This window comes from Trichosurus vulpecula, chromosome X, assembly GCF_011100635.1.
Source record: "Trichosurus vulpecula isolate mTriVul1 chromosome X, mTriVul1.pri, whole genome shotgun sequence".
In the NCBI taxonomy this organism is placed as follows: domain Eukaryota; kingdom Metazoa; phylum Chordata; class Mammalia; order Diprotodontia; family Phalangeridae; genus Trichosurus; species Trichosurus vulpecula.
The window spans coordinates 20,358,194-20,378,155 of NC_050582.1; the positions used below are offsets into that span (position 1 = coordinate 20,358,194).

At 39.9% G+C, this 19,962-nt stretch overlaps 1 protein-coding gene across 1 annotated transcript in view; it reads right to left on the bottom strand.

Annotated features, from left to right (window-relative positions):
• The window catches only part of LOC118832811 (connector enhancer of kinase suppressor of ras 2-like), a 566,603-nt gene that overhangs the window by 87,814 nt on the left and 458,827 nt on the right, over nt 1-19,962 (bottom strand). The window contains exon 15 of the mRNA XM_036740170.1: nt 6,945-6,993. Within this exon, the coding sequence (XP_036596065.1) occupies nt 6,945-6,993 (49 nt within the window). The remainder of the gene's footprint in view (nt 1-6,944; nt 6,994-19,962) is intronic.

Consider the following 19,962-nt stretch of genomic DNA (forward strand, 5'->3'; position numbering starts at 1 on the left):
AGGGCCTTGGGCTAACAAAAACATGAAAGGATTTTCCTCTTGTTATCACAGCCTACCCACCCACTTAGAAGTCAAGGTATGTGTGGCTATGGGTGTAGGAGGAGGTCATTCTACTGAGACAGTATCTTTCCCCCATCACTTGGGAGAGTAATGATAGGAGGGCCCTGCATATGAAGAATTGTGGGCTGCCTGGCTGCCCCCTAATTTCCAAGACTTGTCTAGACTAAATGGCACTTGGCTTAGCGAGCTGATTAAATGTGTAAGTTGAAAGGGTTTTTTTCCTACCTTGAAAGTTTTATGATTTGGATTATGCTTTGTTAACACAGTCAGTATGTATGTCACATATTCTTGCTCAGTGTGTCTATAAATTACACATTAATTCGAGATTTAACTGTAGGGAAACTTTTTATAGTATTTCTCAGGGGACCATACTTTCAGAACAATACATGAAGAGCAAGTGTAAATGGCCATTTATTACAATAAAGCCAAAGTCTGTGTCTAAATAATGTCATTTGTTCTTAGGATTTATTTAGATGCTGTTGGAGGCATCTTGCCACCAAGATAAAATACCTTCAAATACCTGTCAGCATTTCTGCCCTTGTCGTCTTCTGGATCTGACCAAAAGATTCAATTCTAATAGCTTACCATAGTCTTTCTGAGTATGACAATGAATTAATCAGTTACATGCAAAGATCTTTATTTATTTCCAGGAGATTATGTTCCTTGTTTTATTTTTTTCTCCAAAGAATCATTTTAAAGGTATAAGAAAATTGTTATCAGCGCCTACTTCTGCACTGATACACTTATATATGGTACCTCTCTCTCTCTTCCTCTGTGTGTGTATGTAGATGTATGTATGTATCAGGGCAGCTAGGTGGCACAGTGGTTAGAGCCCTGGGACTGGAGTCAAAAAGACCTGAATTCAAATCTTGCCTCAACCAGTTAGTAGCAGTGTGACTCTGGGCAAGTCACTTGACCTCTGTTTGCCTAGATTCCCTCATCTGTAAAAGCATGTTAATCACAGCACTTACCTCCCAGGGTTGTTTTGAGGATCAAATGAGATAATGTTTATAAAGTACTCAGTACAGTGCCTGGTACGTAGCAAGCGTCATATAAATGTTGACCTTTATTGGCTCTTCTGTTTGTGCACCTTTGAATAAGTGGTCCCTCACGTCAAGAATGCACACCCTCCTTACCTCCACTGAAACACAAGTGCTCCTACATGAGGCATTTCCTGACCTCCTTGTCTTCCTCTAATGTTTAGCACTCCTTGAAATTACTTGAAAACTACCTTTTTCTTTACTTATTTGTGTACAGGTCATATCATTCCTACAGAATGTCAACTCCTTGAGGGCAGGAAATCCTCCATGTTTTTCTTTGCATCCCAGCACCTAATACAACGTTGGTGTTACCTAACCTAAGCCTTGGTGCTTAAGAAAAGTTTGCTGAATTGAACTGAACTGAATTGGTATGTCTCTGCATCAGTAGACATCTAAGTGTAGGGCCGAGAAAATGGAGCTCTGGGTATGCGTTTGGGGTGGGAGGTGACAATGCAATCTTTTCCCACAAATTGATGTCACTCATGTGAATCCAAGGTCATCTCTCAATCCTTCCACCCACATGAAATTCATTATTGGCTGCTAATTCCAATAAAATCAACTGCCCTCGCCTGATCCATAGCAATCCAAATTAGTTTAATACCTTGTAGCGCATACCTTCTCACAAATGCTTTTAAAAATCTTGCCTTAAAATCCTGGTCTTATGCTTCATCCTGACACTAGGATGGTGCTACTGTCTCAAAGGCAGAGACTTGGAGAGTTCAAGCTCAGACATATCTTACCAAAGGAAACGGATTTAAGTGGGCTCTAAGTTTGTTATGTGAGGACCCCTCCAACACTCAAATGGACCTGTGGTCTCATTTCGGCTCCTCCATACCACCCCACCCTATGTGACTCTTGTCCATATCCTCTCAAAAGTTTACCCCCAGGAGTCTACTCAAGGGGGTCTTCCTTGCTTTTGCCAGCACCACCAGATTTCCAATAGAGCAGTTTGGCCGTCTACTTGTCATTCCTTGATTTCAGCACATGACCAGCCTATGTTCTTTTTCTATCCAATAATGCTCTCACGATATCCTCTACTTCTCTTCTTCTTCAGCAGTCCTCGTTGTGGATATGTTGTAGAATGCTCACTCTTAGCACATTCAAAATTGTCCACTATCCTCTGTGTGATGTTCATGTATAGCTTTTCAGGAACAGTAGTGTTCCTGGTTTTGTTACCATGCACTAACACCAGTAGAATGTTTATTTTGAAAAGATGGGTCTTTACCTTCGTGGGAAGCTTGGGGTCAATGGAAGTGCTTTGTAATTTCCCCAAAAGTAATCTAGCCTGCTCTCATTCTCTTTTATAACTCTGGGACCAGCTCAAGGTCCACCTGTATTGTCTGTTCTGGATATCCATACCAATTGACAGTCTCTACAGGGTATCCATTTAGACACATGCTAAAATCTGGGCCATAGACATTCTTCATCCATGTGACCCTTGCTTTTTTTTTCTGAAGACCATCCTGTTTAAATGCAGAGAAGGGTTTTGCCACTAAAAGCCAGACCCCCAGGTGATGATTGTTTTTTTTAATCCCTGGTAGCTCATGAAACATTGAAAGATTCCAATTTGCATTGGTGGAGACTCATACCAATGAAATGAATTCCTCAAAGGAAACTATTATAAATGGCACCATCAAAGACCAAAAGGTCAGTTAATAATTGAGCAAGGAAGAAACCTAAAGGATCTGCTGATTTAAATTCCTATTTACACTCTGATTGTTAAGGTGAATCCCTTGCTTGTTTTATTGTAATATGCTCTGAATTAATTAAAACTAATTAGTGCCCATCAATAAATGAAAATGAGCTTAAATTTAACATTTTGCAGGGTACTTCTCTGTCAACATTTTTAGACATGATTTCTGCAGATTTCTGCAGTCAAGGCAAGCCAAAAATCATTATTATTTACAGTGGAAACATAAAGAGATTAGAGTTTGCTAATTGTTTTTCCCTGCTGAAGCCATTGGCCAGAATTTGGACTTTATACATAATGCATGAATGTACTCTGTTGTTACTGCTTAGTCATTTTCAGTGACTCTTCATGACCCCATTTGAGGTTTTCTTGGCAGAGATACTGTAGTGGTTTGCCATTTCCTTCTCAAGCTCATTTCACAGAGGAGGAAACTGAGGCAAACAGGGTTAAGTGACTTGTCCAGAGTCACACAGCTAATAATTGTCTGAGGCTGGATTTGGACTCAGGTCATTCTGACTCTAGGCCCAATGCTCTATCCACTGTGCCACCTAACTACTCTACATGAAACTTCTTACTCTTTGTCTTAATAGTGACTAAAAGCTGGCAAAGGAGTGAAAAGAATTGCTGCACAAATCCTCAGGATGGTAAATGGACTTGAGATGATATCAATGAAAGGCTCCATGCCTGTTTGGCCAATGGAAGATTGGAATCGGAGGGAAAATGATAGCTATCTTCAAGGACTGTCTTATGGAAGCAGAATCAGCTTTGTTCTTTTTGGCCATAGAGGGCTGGAACTAGAATCATGGGGGCCAAACTAATTCACATGTGAGAAATATGATGGAACAGGACCCAAATATCACCAAATACTTAAATAACCTACCTCTTGGACCCCCAGTAGTCCAAGTCTTTCATTCATGATGCCATGACCTGCTAAGTCTTTTCTAGAATAGCATGGCTCGCTGTAATAACAATGTTGCTTGCCGCTATTGTGGCTGTGTAAGGCCAATAACACCAACACACAGGAGGGCTGATAGCACAGGTCCTTTGATCTGTTTTTCTAAGGAAAGCAACTTTAAGGAGTTTACAATCTTACTTTAATCAAACATACATATATCATTCATTTAGTTTAGGGGGAAAAGCCAGCACCCTGAACTTCAGAGCAAATACAAATAGAAATTACAAACAGAGACAATATAAACAAAGCAAACACACACAGTTATCAACAGACGAGCCTCTAGCTGTCTGACCAAAGAATTACATAGTTACGACAGAGAGAGGCACCAACATCTGGGTTTTCAAAGCCGGGGGCTCCAGTGGCTACCCAGAGTCTCATCTGGTCAAATCACACAACATTCTTCCAGTGAGTGAGAACCTCAAACAAAATGCTAACCTCTGAGTTTATATACCCTTCTTAGGGCCTGAAGGCTTCAAACCTAATCAGAAAAAGGGTGTGGGCCTGGGGCTTCAAACCTAGCAAGACTTAATCAAAGGTACTTGATAACTTTAGCATTCTAAAAGAGAAAACAGTAAAAAAAAACCACACCCCAATTACCATAACACTCCTCTAAACATGCATCAGTGTCAGGGAAACTCTAGCCCCCTCTGTTATAAGCTGCTGTCAATCCCTTCCTAAGGCCAATACTGAAAAATCACTGTTGGTCTGTAGTCACATCTTTGCTGCCCTACTGATAGCCTATCCAGAGGAATTCCACTCTGACCTGGGCTGATGACCACCCATGGGTGCAGGAGTGTGTTTACTGTGTTTCCTGATATCTACTTTGTGAAGCACTCTGCCTCTGTCTGTAAAACCTACCTCATTCCTGGATGGTTGGTCTTTATAGAATTCCTTTAAGGTAAACCAAATAGCATGTTTCCTTTGTAAAATCTGAGCTCAGTTCACAGGAAGAACAGAGAGTTAATAGATATATTTCTTTTCTTCAAAACATTTTTTTTATATTCAGACAGCACTTTGGTAATGTTTGTGAATAGATGCAATGAAACTCAGATGTCTACAACTTGATTTGTTGACATATCCAGAAAAAGAAAGACAAGGCAATAATATTTATGCTTCAACATACAACTACATTAATAATACTAAACTATATAAGCGAAGACTGACAGTTTTGGATGTTAAAGACTTAATTCAAATACTAATATGGAACACCATCTTATTAATCACTTAAGTGCCAGTGAAGACTTTAACCTGAGGTGAAAGACACTCTAATGGATTTCACAATTAAATGAATCAGTAGCAATGTCTACATGATATCAAACATCTGGAAGAAAACCAAAAACTACAAATAGTTGTAATTTCACAAAGTGGATTCAAGACAAATTGTCTATCTGGGATAATTATCTCTGAAAGTAAGTTCTCTTACAAAATTTCCAGTACACATACAGTAAGTGTTTAATAAATGCTTTCTGACTGACATGAATTTCCATCTTAAGATGACAATTTCTTTTGCACTGTTACCATGTCAGTTTCTATCAAGTTGGAAGCTTGGGGTTTGAATAGACACAAATAACCTTGCCAACTGAGGGTGTAAATTGAGGAAAGGGAACAATTGTCTCAGGCAGGTCCCTGAAAAGAAAGTGCCAGGACAGGGAGCAAGGTACAAATGGGGCTCCTGAAGCTGTGTTCCTGGTATTTAGACAGGAAGTGGGAAAGTGGCCATTAGCATAACTGCCTGGATCTAAGTGGTCAGGAAGGTTTCTACCCCTCCGACGCACTACCTTGGTCAAATATATGTAATTCTTGTGTTCTTTGGAGTGTAATGATAGATTGGGCACAGTTCAGACTAGGACTGAACTTCCAAATTATTTAAATTCAGTTCACCATTTATCAAGCCCCAACTTTGCATAAGGCATGAAGTTAGCCTCTGGGGGTACAAAGACAAGGAACAAAACAGACACTGCCCTCGTGACACACCTGTGTACCCAATTAGTAATGTTTACTTCAAAAGTAGATTATATAGGCAGTTATAAAAGGAGATACACCATAGTCCACTGATACTGTTTTCATTTAATGTATATGGAGGCCAAATTTATGGAATGTGAGCATTTATGAAAGACAGTTAAAAATAGCAAAGGAATCAACTAGCCCAAATTGTTTTGAGAATTTTGCATATAGAATCTTCCTGATTGGTTATATCTATCCTTATCTTGAATACCTATCCTTATCTTGAATACCTTCTCTTGTTCATTTTGTTATAGTCATATGGAGAAGAGGAAAATGTTTTTGGCTAAATAGTACAGCAAGGTTTGGACAAATTAGCTTTAAATAGACATGATCAGTTAAAAGCCAAAGTTCTCACAGTCAGATCAGAGCAAAATGGTTATTAAAATTCCTACCCCCCAAAAAACCCTATCAAGCATCTAAAATAATACAGAACACTATGCAAGACATACTACACAATATTTATGACTATAAATTCCAACAAACTAGAACAGCCGTCCTTAAAATATGTTCCAGGGACCACGGGGACCCTCAGAGACCCTTTCAGGGGGTCCATGAGATCAGAACTATTTTCATAATAATACTAAGATATTTTAATGTGTAATACAGTAAAATATAATCCATATATATGTTGGGTCATCAATAATTTTTAAGAATGTAAAGGGATTCTGAGACCAAACGGTTTGAGAACTGCTGAACTAAACTGGAACCTGTGTAAAAGAGTAGGATTCTATGCCGTTTTCTAAGTTTAGTGCATCAAGAATACTTCGATTGCAGAAAGAAAAATATATATATGTATATGTGTATTTACAAAAAGAATATAGAACTACCCAAAGTTGGTGACTACATAGAAATGCAACACAAATTAAACTTTTATGCCCAAATGTTAGTGGTCCTCCCCAAATTTCTAAATATATAGGCCAGAAGAAGTTTCTAGCCTCATATTTCTGTGTGGAAATATATTTCATCAACTATAGTTTCATGCATGCAAAAATTTTTATTTTATTTCAAATCATTATTCTTTTTCATAACCACATCTGGCTCCCCTCCCCAGTAACATTCCAGCACCTTCAGTTGCAATTCTCCTTCATTCTGGGTAGAATTCAAGGGCAGAGGGAGAAGTAACAATGAAACCTCACTGATTCCCTAGCCTCCACAACCTCCAAACAGCACCAAGGTAGCTATGTCAAAGGCTTACCTTCTTCATGGATATGCCTCCCTGGCGGTCAGCAGCAGAGCTAGCATATCTATGGGAAAGAAAAAGAATTTCTTTAAGCTTAAGATAAATCAATTAACAGGCTAAAAAGTCAACACACAGATTAAGAACAAGAACATGCATGGTCAAATATATGTGTGTAAATATCCCCAATGGCATTATCGATGAAATACCTTAGGATCACAAGTGAAGTCAATGGAAGAATGACATAGCTCTGCATATGCACCTGCTTGGAAAGATCACTCCCTTTCATTTGCAGTTTACACAACAGAAGAAATAGAAATATAAACAAGGCCACCTTCACTCTGCTGAATCACCACTGACCAAATTTAATAAAACTTATTCCAATGTTGCAGCAAGCCACCCTTAAAATAGATTGTGGAGGTGTTTCATAGAAGTTTTATTAAGTTGGTCTTATACAAACTAGTGGAAATGGCTTCTAGTGATTTCCAAAGTGTCAAAATGAATCTTCCTTAATATTTATTTGAACACTCTAGCCATTTGTAATTCAAAACAGAATTCCACATTCAAGTTGAAATATACACATACTATCCTTAATACTTGGATCATTGGGCAACATATACAGTGTATATCTATAGCTATCTATCCATTTATCTCTATATGGTCATATATTTATGTGGGGAGGGTTGTGGAGGGATAAGGTACAGGGACTGAATCAATGATTTCACTGATAAGGGAAACTCCATGCTGAGGGACTTCCTCTACAAAAGCAGGATGGCACCTTCTCTGGAACTTAGAGGCTTTGAGAGTTTCCTAGAGTGCTGAGGAGTTAAGTGACTTAACTGGCTCAGGTTATAGAGCCACTAAGTGTCAGAGGCACTCTGTCTTCCTGGCTTGCTCTCTAGCCACTTTACCATGCTAAGTCTCAGTATGTACATACATACATACATACATACATACATACATACACTGTATAATATTGTGCTGGGAGTATGAGGATTCCTGTAAAGTGTTCACTTGTAAACAGTGAGCTAGGCCAGTTTAACTGTATGTAAACAGTGCCTTAGTGCCTAAATGCTTGGTAAAATAATCCATGGGAACAGTATTATTTCATATTGCATTGGAATTCTTAGTTTCTGGGTTGGATACATAGGAAGAAAAGCAGTTTAAAAACAAATGACAATCAAGGAAACAAATTTTACTTCTACTTTTGCCTCCCCTACTCTACAATCAATTGGCCAGACTGTGTGGCTGATCCCAGACTACGTGGCTGGTCACTGAATGATCAATCAGGTCTGAATCACCTTTTGTGCCTACTCTGTTGCTAGGTGCTAAGGTGTCAATATGTCAGAAAGAAAATGAGCTCATCACAAATGATTTAATACTCTGAAAATGATACTCCATGGGAAAATAACCAAGAAAACAAAAAAGGTCAATTGAATCAGAACATCTTGCAAAAAATTATGTTGGGGAGGGGTGGGTCCTCAATAATTTGTGTTAAGTTCCTTATTACTCAAAGCAGTCTTTCAGAAGCAGCTTGATGGCCACTTGCCAGAGAAAGTGCAGAGGGGATTCCTACTCAGGTAGAGGTTGGACTCTGAAGTCTCATTCAACTCTGAGATGCTGTATGATTCATTTGAATTAATGACTAAGTGCTATATTGTAAAGGATTAAATTTTGCAAATTACAACACGATTAAGCTTTGACCAAGGAGACTGCAACAATTAAACATCCTCTATGGAATAATGCAAAATCCACTTGCAACATCACTGGGCTGTATTCCAATGGCTATAAGTGCCTGATGGTGGTTCATGTGAACACCCTTTACACTCATCTGCATTAGTTAAAGGGTGGTATTTATAAAGCATTTGCAGGATTCTCAATGGATTAAAGCAGAAAATACAGCCTCAGGTGCAAGGAAACTGAATCGTGATGTGGTTACAAACATGAGTTTGTGTGATATATCTGCAAGTGCTAGTCTGTGAAAAATCATAGAGCTGAAGAGAAAATCAAAATATTTTCCTACCCCAAATCATCAAGTAATCTAGAGCTACAGTTTTTTGGTATTCCTCTGGACCATCCAGAAATGTAAGTCCTTCTCTGGATTCAAGGAGTTCTAGAAGAACGTACAAATGTCAATGGTGCTGGCCTGGCTATAGGGAAGAACTGGCAAGCCATGCTTGGAATCTCTGCCCTGGAATCTTGAGTTTTAACCCTAGGAATTGATCTCCAGAAAGTCAAGAGGTCACTATTTTGGAAATTAGTTAAATATTTGAAACTGTACAACAAATGAAGAATTAAGATATGGAAGACAGTGATCATGGGTTTATCATTACTACCAAGAAAATGAAATATAATAGACTTAATTGAAAGTCAGACTTGCAGAATTAATTGAATCTGAGGATCAATAAAAAAGGTAATAGAAGGAGATTTTATTATATTACTCCCTGGAAATCATAGGTTCAAAGATCTAGAGCTGAAAGGGACCTGAGAGGCTATTTATTCCTCATTTTACAGTTGAGCAAACCAAAGCCAAGGGAGGTAAAGTGACTTAGCCAAGGTCAGAGGTGGGGTTTGAACCTAGGTTCTCTGACTCTGGAGCTTTTACTCTTTACACTGTACCAGGCTGTTCTTTAGGAATCTACAGCTTAAAGTATATAGGTTACCTTTAAGGTACAGTTTTAATTGGAGGCAATGATAGTCTTAAATGGCCCACGTGGTCCCTTCTAATCCTATAACTCTCTGATTGAGATTCCAGAGAACCCTTGAAGATGCTTGATCCAAACAACTCTTGGATGGGGACCTTGGTAGCTTCGGGCTTACTCAATAGGAAAGACTTAATCAAGTATAGTTGAGTGCAGATCAGAGGTTTCAAACTCTGGCCCTGCTGCAAGTGGCCTGCAAAACTATTAAAGTGTAGTTGAGAAATGTTTCACAAAATAAATAAAAATATAATACAACACAGATAATGTTAATATGTGATTTTCTAAGTCAATATGTTCCTTTTAGGGATCTGCAGTTTGAATTTGACACCACTGGTGTAGCTTACCTAGGAAGACCTTTAGAGGTGACACTGGTGGTTTGGGGGAAGGGGGGAGTCCCATTGATTTGACATTCTGTGTCATTAAGGGGACAGGCAGATGTTTCCCTAGGAAACAACTTAAGTAGAGAGTAGGTCTCAGGTCTGCCATGGTTCTAACCTCCAGTACTCTCCTAAGATATCAGTGAAATATGTGGTTATCCAGAGGCTAGCCTAGGACTTCTAAGTGCCTTGGTAACCAATGGCTACCTGGACATACAGCCAAACTAACTCAGAGGTTGTCTAATTCCTAGAGGTGCCAGTTGTTCAGGTTTCCTTTTGTACAATTACAAAATGTGGTGACTGTCATAATACCTGTGTTTGCACTATAATCATATGCAGCGTGACTTAATAAACTGAATCTGAGCTGTCAGAATCAATATCAAATTAGATGAAAGAATAAAAATGAGAAGGGCAGGATGCTCAATTAAACAGCTTCAAACTGATATATTGGAATAGCCTACTCAGATATGGATAAATGTATGAGCATCAAGACAGATCATTAACAGATTCTAAACAGGTTTCACCAATGGAAATCAATGGCCATGGCAAAGAGGCCAAAAGAGCCTAGAAACCACTGTAGTCAGAGAACACAATCTCCTTGACAAGCAGAATGAATGTGGGCAACACTAGTTTAGAATATAAACTCATTTGTAAAATCTTACAGAGAATGATGGGGAAGATTATGAGTAGTATCCATTGGAAAACAGTGAGAAATAGAGAAGTTTCAATTTACAACAGCTTAGTGAAAGACGCAATTAGGTCAGATCATAATAAGTTAACAAACATTTATTAAACTTTTACTATTGTACTAATCACTTGGAATACACCCAATCCCTGCTCTCAAGGAGCTCATGTTTTAGTTTTATAGTGGGGGAGACAACATGCAAATATCTTTGTATACACAAGGTAAATACATTGTAAATGGGAGGTGACCTCAGAGGGAATGTGCTGGCTGTAGGGAGCACTGGGAAAGACCTCCTACAGAAGGTGGGATGTGGCATCTGGATGGTCAACCAGGAGAGATCATCCATCAATATAAAGCATGTGGTAAGACACTGCATATGGACAATAAACTAGACCTAGAATTGAATAGGAGGAAGAAGGTGAGATATTGGGCAGCAGTTTCAGGGACTCTTGATTTCCTTCTGAACACAGGTCCAGGTTCTTAAAAACAATATTCTTCATCTGATGATCCATATGGCTACAAATAATGTAATGCTATGGGCTCCGAAGAATTAACAAAAGCAATGGGGACAGGCCTGATGGGCCTACTTCTGCTGTAGCACAAAACTAATAATTATATACCAGAAGTGGAGTTAAAGATATCCTCAAAGATATGCAATCAGAAAAGGTAGGGGGCCACTCAGTTAGCAAAGGTGAGGAGCAAGAGACGCATAACCTATGTTTTCCTTGAGTGCCTACATAATGTCAAGAGATTTAGAGGAAGTCCAGAAGCCATACTCCTGCCCAAGATCACACAGGTAGAGTAAAAGGCATAGACAGATGGAACCCTGTAGAGGATTTAGGAGAGAACACGAACAGAGCCCCAGAGGATGGGTTGTAATGTGCATCGATGCAGGGAACACACACAGCAGTTCAGTTTCAGGTCTGCTGAAATACTGAAGGTCCCTTCTAGATTTAAATACTGTGATTCTAAACATGTTCATTAAATTGCTAGGAGGGCCCCAGTCGGCTTGAGAAGACTGGACACCTGGGGTCAGAGAGGCAGTGAAAGTGGGCTGGCGATGGCCTTCACGGGAAAGGGGGAAAGGAGGCTTTAAACATCAAATTTGCCTCCATTCTTTTGCCTGGGGAGAGCCTTGGTGGAAAGGATAAGGAATAGATTTTACAGGGGCCATATAAGCAAGAAAACCTAGTAAAGAGTTTACAAAATACCTCTGATGGGGTAAGAAAAATTATGCAAGATTCCCCCTGGAGCTGATGAGAGTGAAAGAGTTAAATGTGTGAAACTGAAATCAGCATATCCCTAAGATAGGTTAAGAAGGCTGCAGGAATCAGACTCAAATAGTTAGAAAAGTTGCTAATTGTAGCAGCTAAACTGATTCCTTCCCATCTAAACTTTCACCTGTGAAAATCTAGATTCAACTCAATTAGTTATAGCTATGTTTAGACGACTTTTTGCAGTGACCTGTGGAAATGTTTCTAGCAGGAAAACAAAAATATGCCCAAATCAGTATTCTTCTGTGAAGTAGTGAGACATGGAAGAAAAAAAAATCCCAAAGAATTAGATTTGGAATTAAAAAAAAACCTGGGGTTCAGTCCTGGATCTATGACTTCCTGCACCTGTGTGATCTTAGGTAACCCCCAGTTTCCTCTTCCATTAAACGAAGGGGTTGGATGACATTTCTAAGGGCCCTTCTTCTAGCTCTAACTCCTGTGACTCATGACTTCTGCTTCTGCCAGAGTGGTTGTAACCCTGGGGAGCCTGCAGTATCTCTGTGAGTCACTTAATTCATTTAACATTCCCAACCTGTCTCACAAGAAAAAGAGGATGATTGTCAAAATCCCAGTCACAGAGGTTGGGTTCTCTGACTAACTTTGCATTTATATTGATCTCTAGTTAATCCCTCGCCTCTTGGTGGTGAAAGCAAAATTCAGTTTACTGGAAATGTTGGAGCTATATAACAGTAAGATTATATTACAGAATTTGGATATAGGCAGCAGCAGGGGAAATTGGGTGCTCTGAGATTTCTGCAAAGCCTGTTATGCTCTCAATGTCTCCTTCTGCTCCTCAGGGGTATGCTAGAAAGCCAGCTTCTCCAAAGACTTTGGGCCTCTAGCTTGATCTCTTATAGAGATCTTATAGAGCCTCTGTGGTATAGCAAACTTTCTTTAGCCTATCTCAATATGGTTCTTTTGCAACATTATTGTACTTCAGAGGACTTATCCATACTTGGTCTAAGGCATACACACTTAACCAGGAGTCAATGAACAGATTTCAGGGGGTCTATGATCTTGGATGGGAAAAGTTTTTATTACATTTTATTTTCATCAATCTCTAATTGAAATTTAACTGAAATATAGCCTTTTTCAATTATTTAGAAGTATGATTCTGAGAAGAGGTCTATAGCCTTCACCAGACTGGCAGATGAGTCTGTGATACAAAATGGTTATGAACCCCTGATTTAAGGCCCATGAGATTGATTGCTTGGGCCTCTTCTTATTTTAAATAGGCTGGAGTTGAGTAAATCAATGATTCCACCCTAATAACTCTAAAAAACAGCAGATCTTAGAACAACATTTTAAGTCCAGCTCTCACACTTAAGTAAATATTTCAGTGGGGACAGTGTTCAGGGGGAAAACAGCCCTGGTCAAACCTCTTGGTAAGAATCCTAGGTCAGCGCTGAGTATATCTCTATTTTTGGACTTGATGGCACCTTTCCATGCTTCACTTGGACCTACTAATTTACTAAGGTGATGCAAATATTCCACTCTGTTAACTCAAAATTCCCATTTACCTCAAGTAGTGAATCTTAATCATCTTGCTAAAGGTCAATGTCCCCCACACTGTGCTCTTCCTACATTCACAAACCTCCTACGCCTATGTGTCTGCATCATAGAGAATCCTGTTTCCTTCTGCTCAGTCCTTCTTTTGAGTACTGCACCTCCCTTTTTGACCTCTGAGTTAGCAATCGGTATCCAAAGGCAACTGAGATTACTGAGCTGCTTCTTGGCTCCACTAGAAGCTTCATTGCCCACACGGTGGCCTCTGTTAGAGGTTGTCTTGTTATTTGGGGGCACTGGTGACATAGGCATGTGTGACTTCTCCCAGATGGCAGACTAACTGCTTAAAATAGTGTTGATGGGTTTAAAATTATACGTAATGGTGCAGTAGGAAGAGCACTGGCCCATGAGTTGAGAGACTTGGGTTTAAAGACCAGAAGAGAGAGGAGCTATGTGACCGCAAGTAAGGAATGGCTAAATAGTCTGAGGCTACTCACCATCTGTGAAATAGAGATGATGACCCTTGTATGACTAACTACCAAGTTACTCAACAATTCAGTTCAACAAACACTCATTATTCCTCTATTAAATAAACAGTAGCACTGTGCTAGGAGCTGGGGACATAAAAACAACACTTGTGACAGTCCCTGTTCTAGAAGATCATATGTTGTACTGGGGGAGGGGCGTGGGAGAGGAAAGAACCCAAAGAGAGACAATAGCAAACATGGGCAAGCAAATACTTATGAGGAAAGTATTTCGAAGGCCTTAAAGGGCTATATAACTGAGGATCATTCTGATTCAAATTCAAAAGATATTTATTTTGCATTTATCATGTGTACCAAGCTAGGCTAGGACTGTGAGAGATAAAAGAGGTACATAGTTCCTGCCTTCAAGGCTAGTTTGAACTAGGGTGAAACCATGTTGAGTTTGTGCTTAAAATATGGCTATGTTCTGTTTCCATCCATTTTTGGTATAGTGTCTATTGACAAGTTTTGTTCTGGTGTTGGCTGAGATGCTGGTGCCCACGAGATCTTTCAGAAGATAATGTATGGTGGAGTGTACTTGATGAGTGTGAGCTTTGGGGAAAATAAATGATGAGTCAAGTTGACCAATAGGTTTAAATTGGCAGCCACTTTCAAACATCACGCAATTGGGAATTCTTCTTGGGAGGGGGGAGCTAAAGAGGTGGCACAATAAGGCTGAAAGAGGACTGGATTTGAAGTTTGAGGGCAGATTCCTATCCTGATCCTGCCCCACGCAAGCACTTTAGCCACTTTGGCTAAACATGAATGATATTGTCAGGGGTGGGGAATCTGCAGCCTCGAGGCCACATGTGGCCCTCTAGGTCTTCAAGTGTGGTCCTCTGGTGGAATACAAACTTCCCAAAACAAATCCCCTTAATAAAAGAATTTGTTCTGTAAAACTTGGACTCAGTCAAAGGGCTGCACCCAAGAACCTAGAAGGCCACATGTGGCCTCAAGGACGCAGGTTCCCACCCCTGGAATAGATGTAACCTCTTCAGGACTGAGCTTGAAAACTTAATCCTTGAAAGTAACAGTAAATAATACATCACTGAATGTCGATCATGTCTCCTTTCATAGATGAGGCACTTAGTTCAATAGCAGCTCATGAATCAGGTCCTTAAATCTCTACTAACCGGACTGTTGAGAAAATGCTAGTTCGTAGTTTACCTTGTAGGCAAAGATAATGTGTACCTTTTTTCCCTTTAGATAGATGAAAATTAAACCAGTACTGAGTGAAATAGAGAGTACTGGGTTAGCAAGATATAAGGGTAGGAAAAGAAAAGTTGTCCAATTGCATTCTTAGTAAATCTACTATTGGCTCCAAGACAGACTATAGAAATTCCAATATTGTTTTTGTTACCATTGCTGTCATTTTTAAGGAAAAAAAAACCCATTTTTTGCCATTTCAAGAAAGCAAGAAATTCACCTTCAATTTAATATCTTGCTACAGGTCACTCAGGTATCATTTTAGACATTGAGAACAGTCAAGGTTGGTTCAAAAGCATACAGTGATATTTCGAAATGTCTTTGCTAACTTTGAAAGGTAGTGTTCTTCAGCTGTATGCCTTGTCCTTGAGAAACAACTCTACTCAAATAGGTCTGTGCTCTTGAGAGAAGAAAGATTAAGGGACCTGGCAGTGTCTTTTTTTCTTTCTTTCAAGGTTGTGAAAGTTTGTCTTTGGGTAAGGAAATAATCTGTTCTGGGATAGCCTAGCATCCTAGCTAACAAAACTTTTGCAAATGCTCTTGATACTAAGATTTGGGTTTAGTAATTTTTTATTTTTGTTAATGATTCAATAATCAGGTTGACTTAAGAGTTTTAACATATATATCAATCCTTTTATCTTGCAACTCTTCCAAACACAAGGAAAAGTCCTCTTTTGTTCTCTGCATCCTCTTTCAGGTCAAACATTGGTATTTACGAAATAATTGTTCATCACAGCAACACAGTGAGAACCTAGTGGTCTTTAATATGCCTAGGTATGATCTCAAGGTGTCAAGAAATGATGTTTTATCTTTAATTTGGTTGGATTTTTTTGCATTAATCCATGGTAATAAAATTTGATATTGAATGTGATACATAGTGCAAAGGTGGGAATTGACTGAATTAATTTCCCCACCCCACTTAATATAACTAACAAGATGCTCCAACTCTTGACACCATTGTCAGTTGAGCACACACTTATTGACTCACACAATTAATCGAAGGCACTAAACTAGATGCAAAAAGCTCTCAATCAATATTGAAAGAGTGAAAGCCATTGGATGAAATGAAATGATTCTACATAGGAAACGTGTTAGGATTGGCAGGAGATATTTCATCACATCCTGTGTTTTTTGGATATGACAGTGAGCCAGTTTGGAACCTAGCATTTAAGCGGCAAACCAGCTTAGTGGTGGAAGTTGTTCCAGCCAAGCCCCTGAGAGGGAATGGCTCATGGAGGAGGAGGAGTTGATGGTGGTGGTGGTGAGAGTGGACAGAGTATAGAGCTTCTGTCTCCTACCCCCTCCTCCTGGCACCTGTAATCCCAGCTTCTAGGGAGGCTGAGGCTGGTGGATCACTTGAGCTTAGGAGTTCTGAGCTACAGTAAGGATATCTGCACTGTATAGTACAAGCATGGTGAGCCCAAGGAGCAGGAGGCCACTAGGCTGCTGCACTGGACGGCGTAGGGAGACTCCGTATGAAAAATGAACAAACACCATTTGGATTACCCTTGCAGTGGCAGGGATTTATTGGGGAAATTTCAAGTGCCATATAGCATAGGAACCCAGAGGAAGTTTGCCTGGCCCTCCAAGGGTATCACTTATGCAGAAATGTTGATGTGCCTTCTGGAGAAAAGGAACACCTAGCAGTTTGGGTTGGATGGTCTTATGTGCTCAGTGACTCATGAGAATTTTCACCCAGGACAGTTTGGCTTCTTGCCTGAAGGGCAAGAGGATGACTTTCAGTGAGCCAGAAATCTCTAATTCCTGGGGGACGGGCCCCACATGCTCAGAGAGCTCTATAAGTCCCTGCAAGGATTTCCTTCTGAGAACGATGGTTTGATTGTCTTTTCTCCTTTCCTTTTCTCTCCTTTATTGGTTTTGAGTTGGAAAAGCCCCTTTGTAAGCACAAAAGACAGGCAGGAACCTATTAGAACTTTGTGAAATGATATTTGTTTGTTAAATTGTGTCTCCATGTATTTGGAAGTATGGAAAAAAATGTTCATTATAGAACACAGACTTTTCCTGAAACTCTTTACTACAAAGCCCTGGGAAAGGCATTCAAAAACGTTAATGTAGAGCCTCAGCAAGTCACTAGAGAGCCATTCAGGCATTGGAACCGTGGAATTTGCCAAATCCACTCTGAGGACTCAACCAGATAGCACAAGTTGGGGTTGGGAGTGTGAGCCCCAGAGTCTGTGCTACAATAGGACAAGCTGTGAAAAACATAAAAAAGAAAAACAACCCTGGATATGTCTAGTGTAGAAGGCTTGAGAATCATAGCCATCTAATCAGTTATTATATGTGACTACCAATGTGGACCACTGGCTTGCCCTGAAGCTTTCCATCATAATCATGTCACACTATATCAGTCTCCCAATGTGGCCGTCTTTAATGTAGATTTCTGCTTTCTCTATAAGTGAATGCTTTCTCAGTGTGATGCCAATGGAGCAAAAATCATTCTATTGGCAAGTATTTATTAAGACCCTATGCTTTGCTCAGCTCTGTATGGGACATAAAAGAGCAAGAAGATATTGTTGCTGGCCACTGGGAGCTTAAGTTCTACTTGAACGGACAAACCCAATGTACAACCCATAGTCAGATAATATTTTGGTGCTAAACTGTGGGCTCTGAATAGAAGAGGGGGCTCGATTGACCTCACACTTCTCCCTGAAACAAAGGCCCATCTTTCTAACACCCACACTCTTCTAGCAATACCCTGTAGCTGCCAGTAATGGAGTAGTGATCTGCAAAGAAATAACATTAAGAATCATTCAATGGGCAATGCAGAGGCACATGATGAGTGTGAATAGACTGTAATGTGGATAGCCCATGTGCTCTATTAGTATCTATCCAATGACAAGAGAAGTAGAGGAAGGCTCCCAGCACAAAGGGTGGAGAATCTGTGGAGGAGTTGTGGTAGGACACAGATAAGAATGGCACCAGACGAAGGGAGGATATGGTCAGGCTTCACTACCCCCATTGACAAGATCACATCATTTGTCCAAATACTGATGTAAACTATGAGGCAGTAACTCTTCAGTGCAGTGAGAGTCGAGGAACCAGTGGGGATTGAAAAAGTTTGGGAATTCTAGCTTCATGTAGAAGCTAGAACGTGAGGTGGGCATGACTTGGGTAAGTGGAGGGAGGAGGAATAGGCATTTGGCATCAGCAAAGGCATGAGCTAGAAAGGAGCAGAAACAGACCTATGTTATTGGAATGGAGGCTATGTGTTGGGGGAGAGAAAGAAACACATTTTTATAGGTAGAAAGAGACCAAGCAGAGTACAGAAGACCTTGAAAGCCAGGCAGAGGAGCTTGATAGAGGGCAAAAAATGATACATTTGGCTAGCAATTCTCAAAGTCCATCACAATCCTTAAGCACTAGCAGGAATGACACCAGAGTACTTTGCAAGTTGCTACAAAATCCTGGGACTGTGGTTTGAAATCAGGCCATGGGGTCAATTCTCAAGTAGTGCTGGACAGAGAGCTACAATCACTAATCTACTTTGGGTGCTGACCACCATCAGGCAACCTGGTCTTTGGCAACTCTTAGGTAAGGCCATCCAGCTAGGGAGGCTCATCAGAGCTGTATGCTGCCAGGGCTGGGGGTCAGCTCCAAACTGAAGGAACTCCATTGGACCCTCTCTCCATCTTTCAAAGATGGAAACAAAGCGGCATTAAAAGTATATGAAATATGTCCTCAGACTTGCTATCAAGGAGTTTGTGTGTGTTCGCCCAATTGGAATAACAAGTTCATTTTATCCCCAGGAAAAGAATGATCATTACCATAATTGTAATGGAAAATTGTTTCCATTACATTGTCCCATCACAGGATACACTAATCGTTTTGCATAAGTGACGTTGTTAATTCAGAATATACACTGAAATTCATATTATGAGAAACACACAAATTGGGTGGCAGAAAGGAATAAGGAGGAGAGACACCGTGTTGTTTAAGATGCTATAAAAATAAAAGGGCAGGAAGGAAACCCTGCTGTTAAGCTAACAAAAGAACAAAGAAATGTGGTTTGAGCATTTAAACTTGTTTCACCGTGAGTAACTTTGCTCTGCCTAACACCAAGTTTACCTGAGAAGATTCCATGACAACTCTCCCTCTCCAAATTGCTTTCTCTTTGACAGAAAATCCTCTCTTGTGTTCTGAAAAGATTGTAACTATCCCTTCCTCTGAGAGCCTGAGGAGAATCCATTTTGCCAGCCAGGATCTTTGCCATGGCCCATATTTCAGCCATTTACTTACTGACACGGAATCACTTGATACTAAGTGTTTTCTTTTTGCCTCAGTGGAGCCCCACACAAAGACAAAGTGGCAGCAAATGCCCTGGCTTGTGATCTTGGTGAAGGACTGCAGAGGCAGCTTTGTTGCTTGGAATAAAATAGACCAACTATGTTCTCAAATGAAAACTATTGGCTGAGTTGGAAAGAAGCTATACGATAGTAGGTCCTCGCTAGCTATTCAACACTGACTGCTTTTTCCTGATTACAGTACTTCAAAAAAGATGAATATCATTTTGGAAGATGGTTCTATCATTTCCAAACACTGTTTGTAAGAAATTATTTCCATTGTATGAATTTCCTACCTCTCATCCAACACAAAGTCAGTTAGAAAGGCAGTTTGAATCTATTTTCATCTTTTTAAAAGCTATTCCTTTTGAATGATCAAATTCAAGAAAGCGTAAAAGGTAGAAACTCTTTTCAAATTCTCTAATGCAATGCTGAGATGAAATCTTTAGGCTTATACTAGG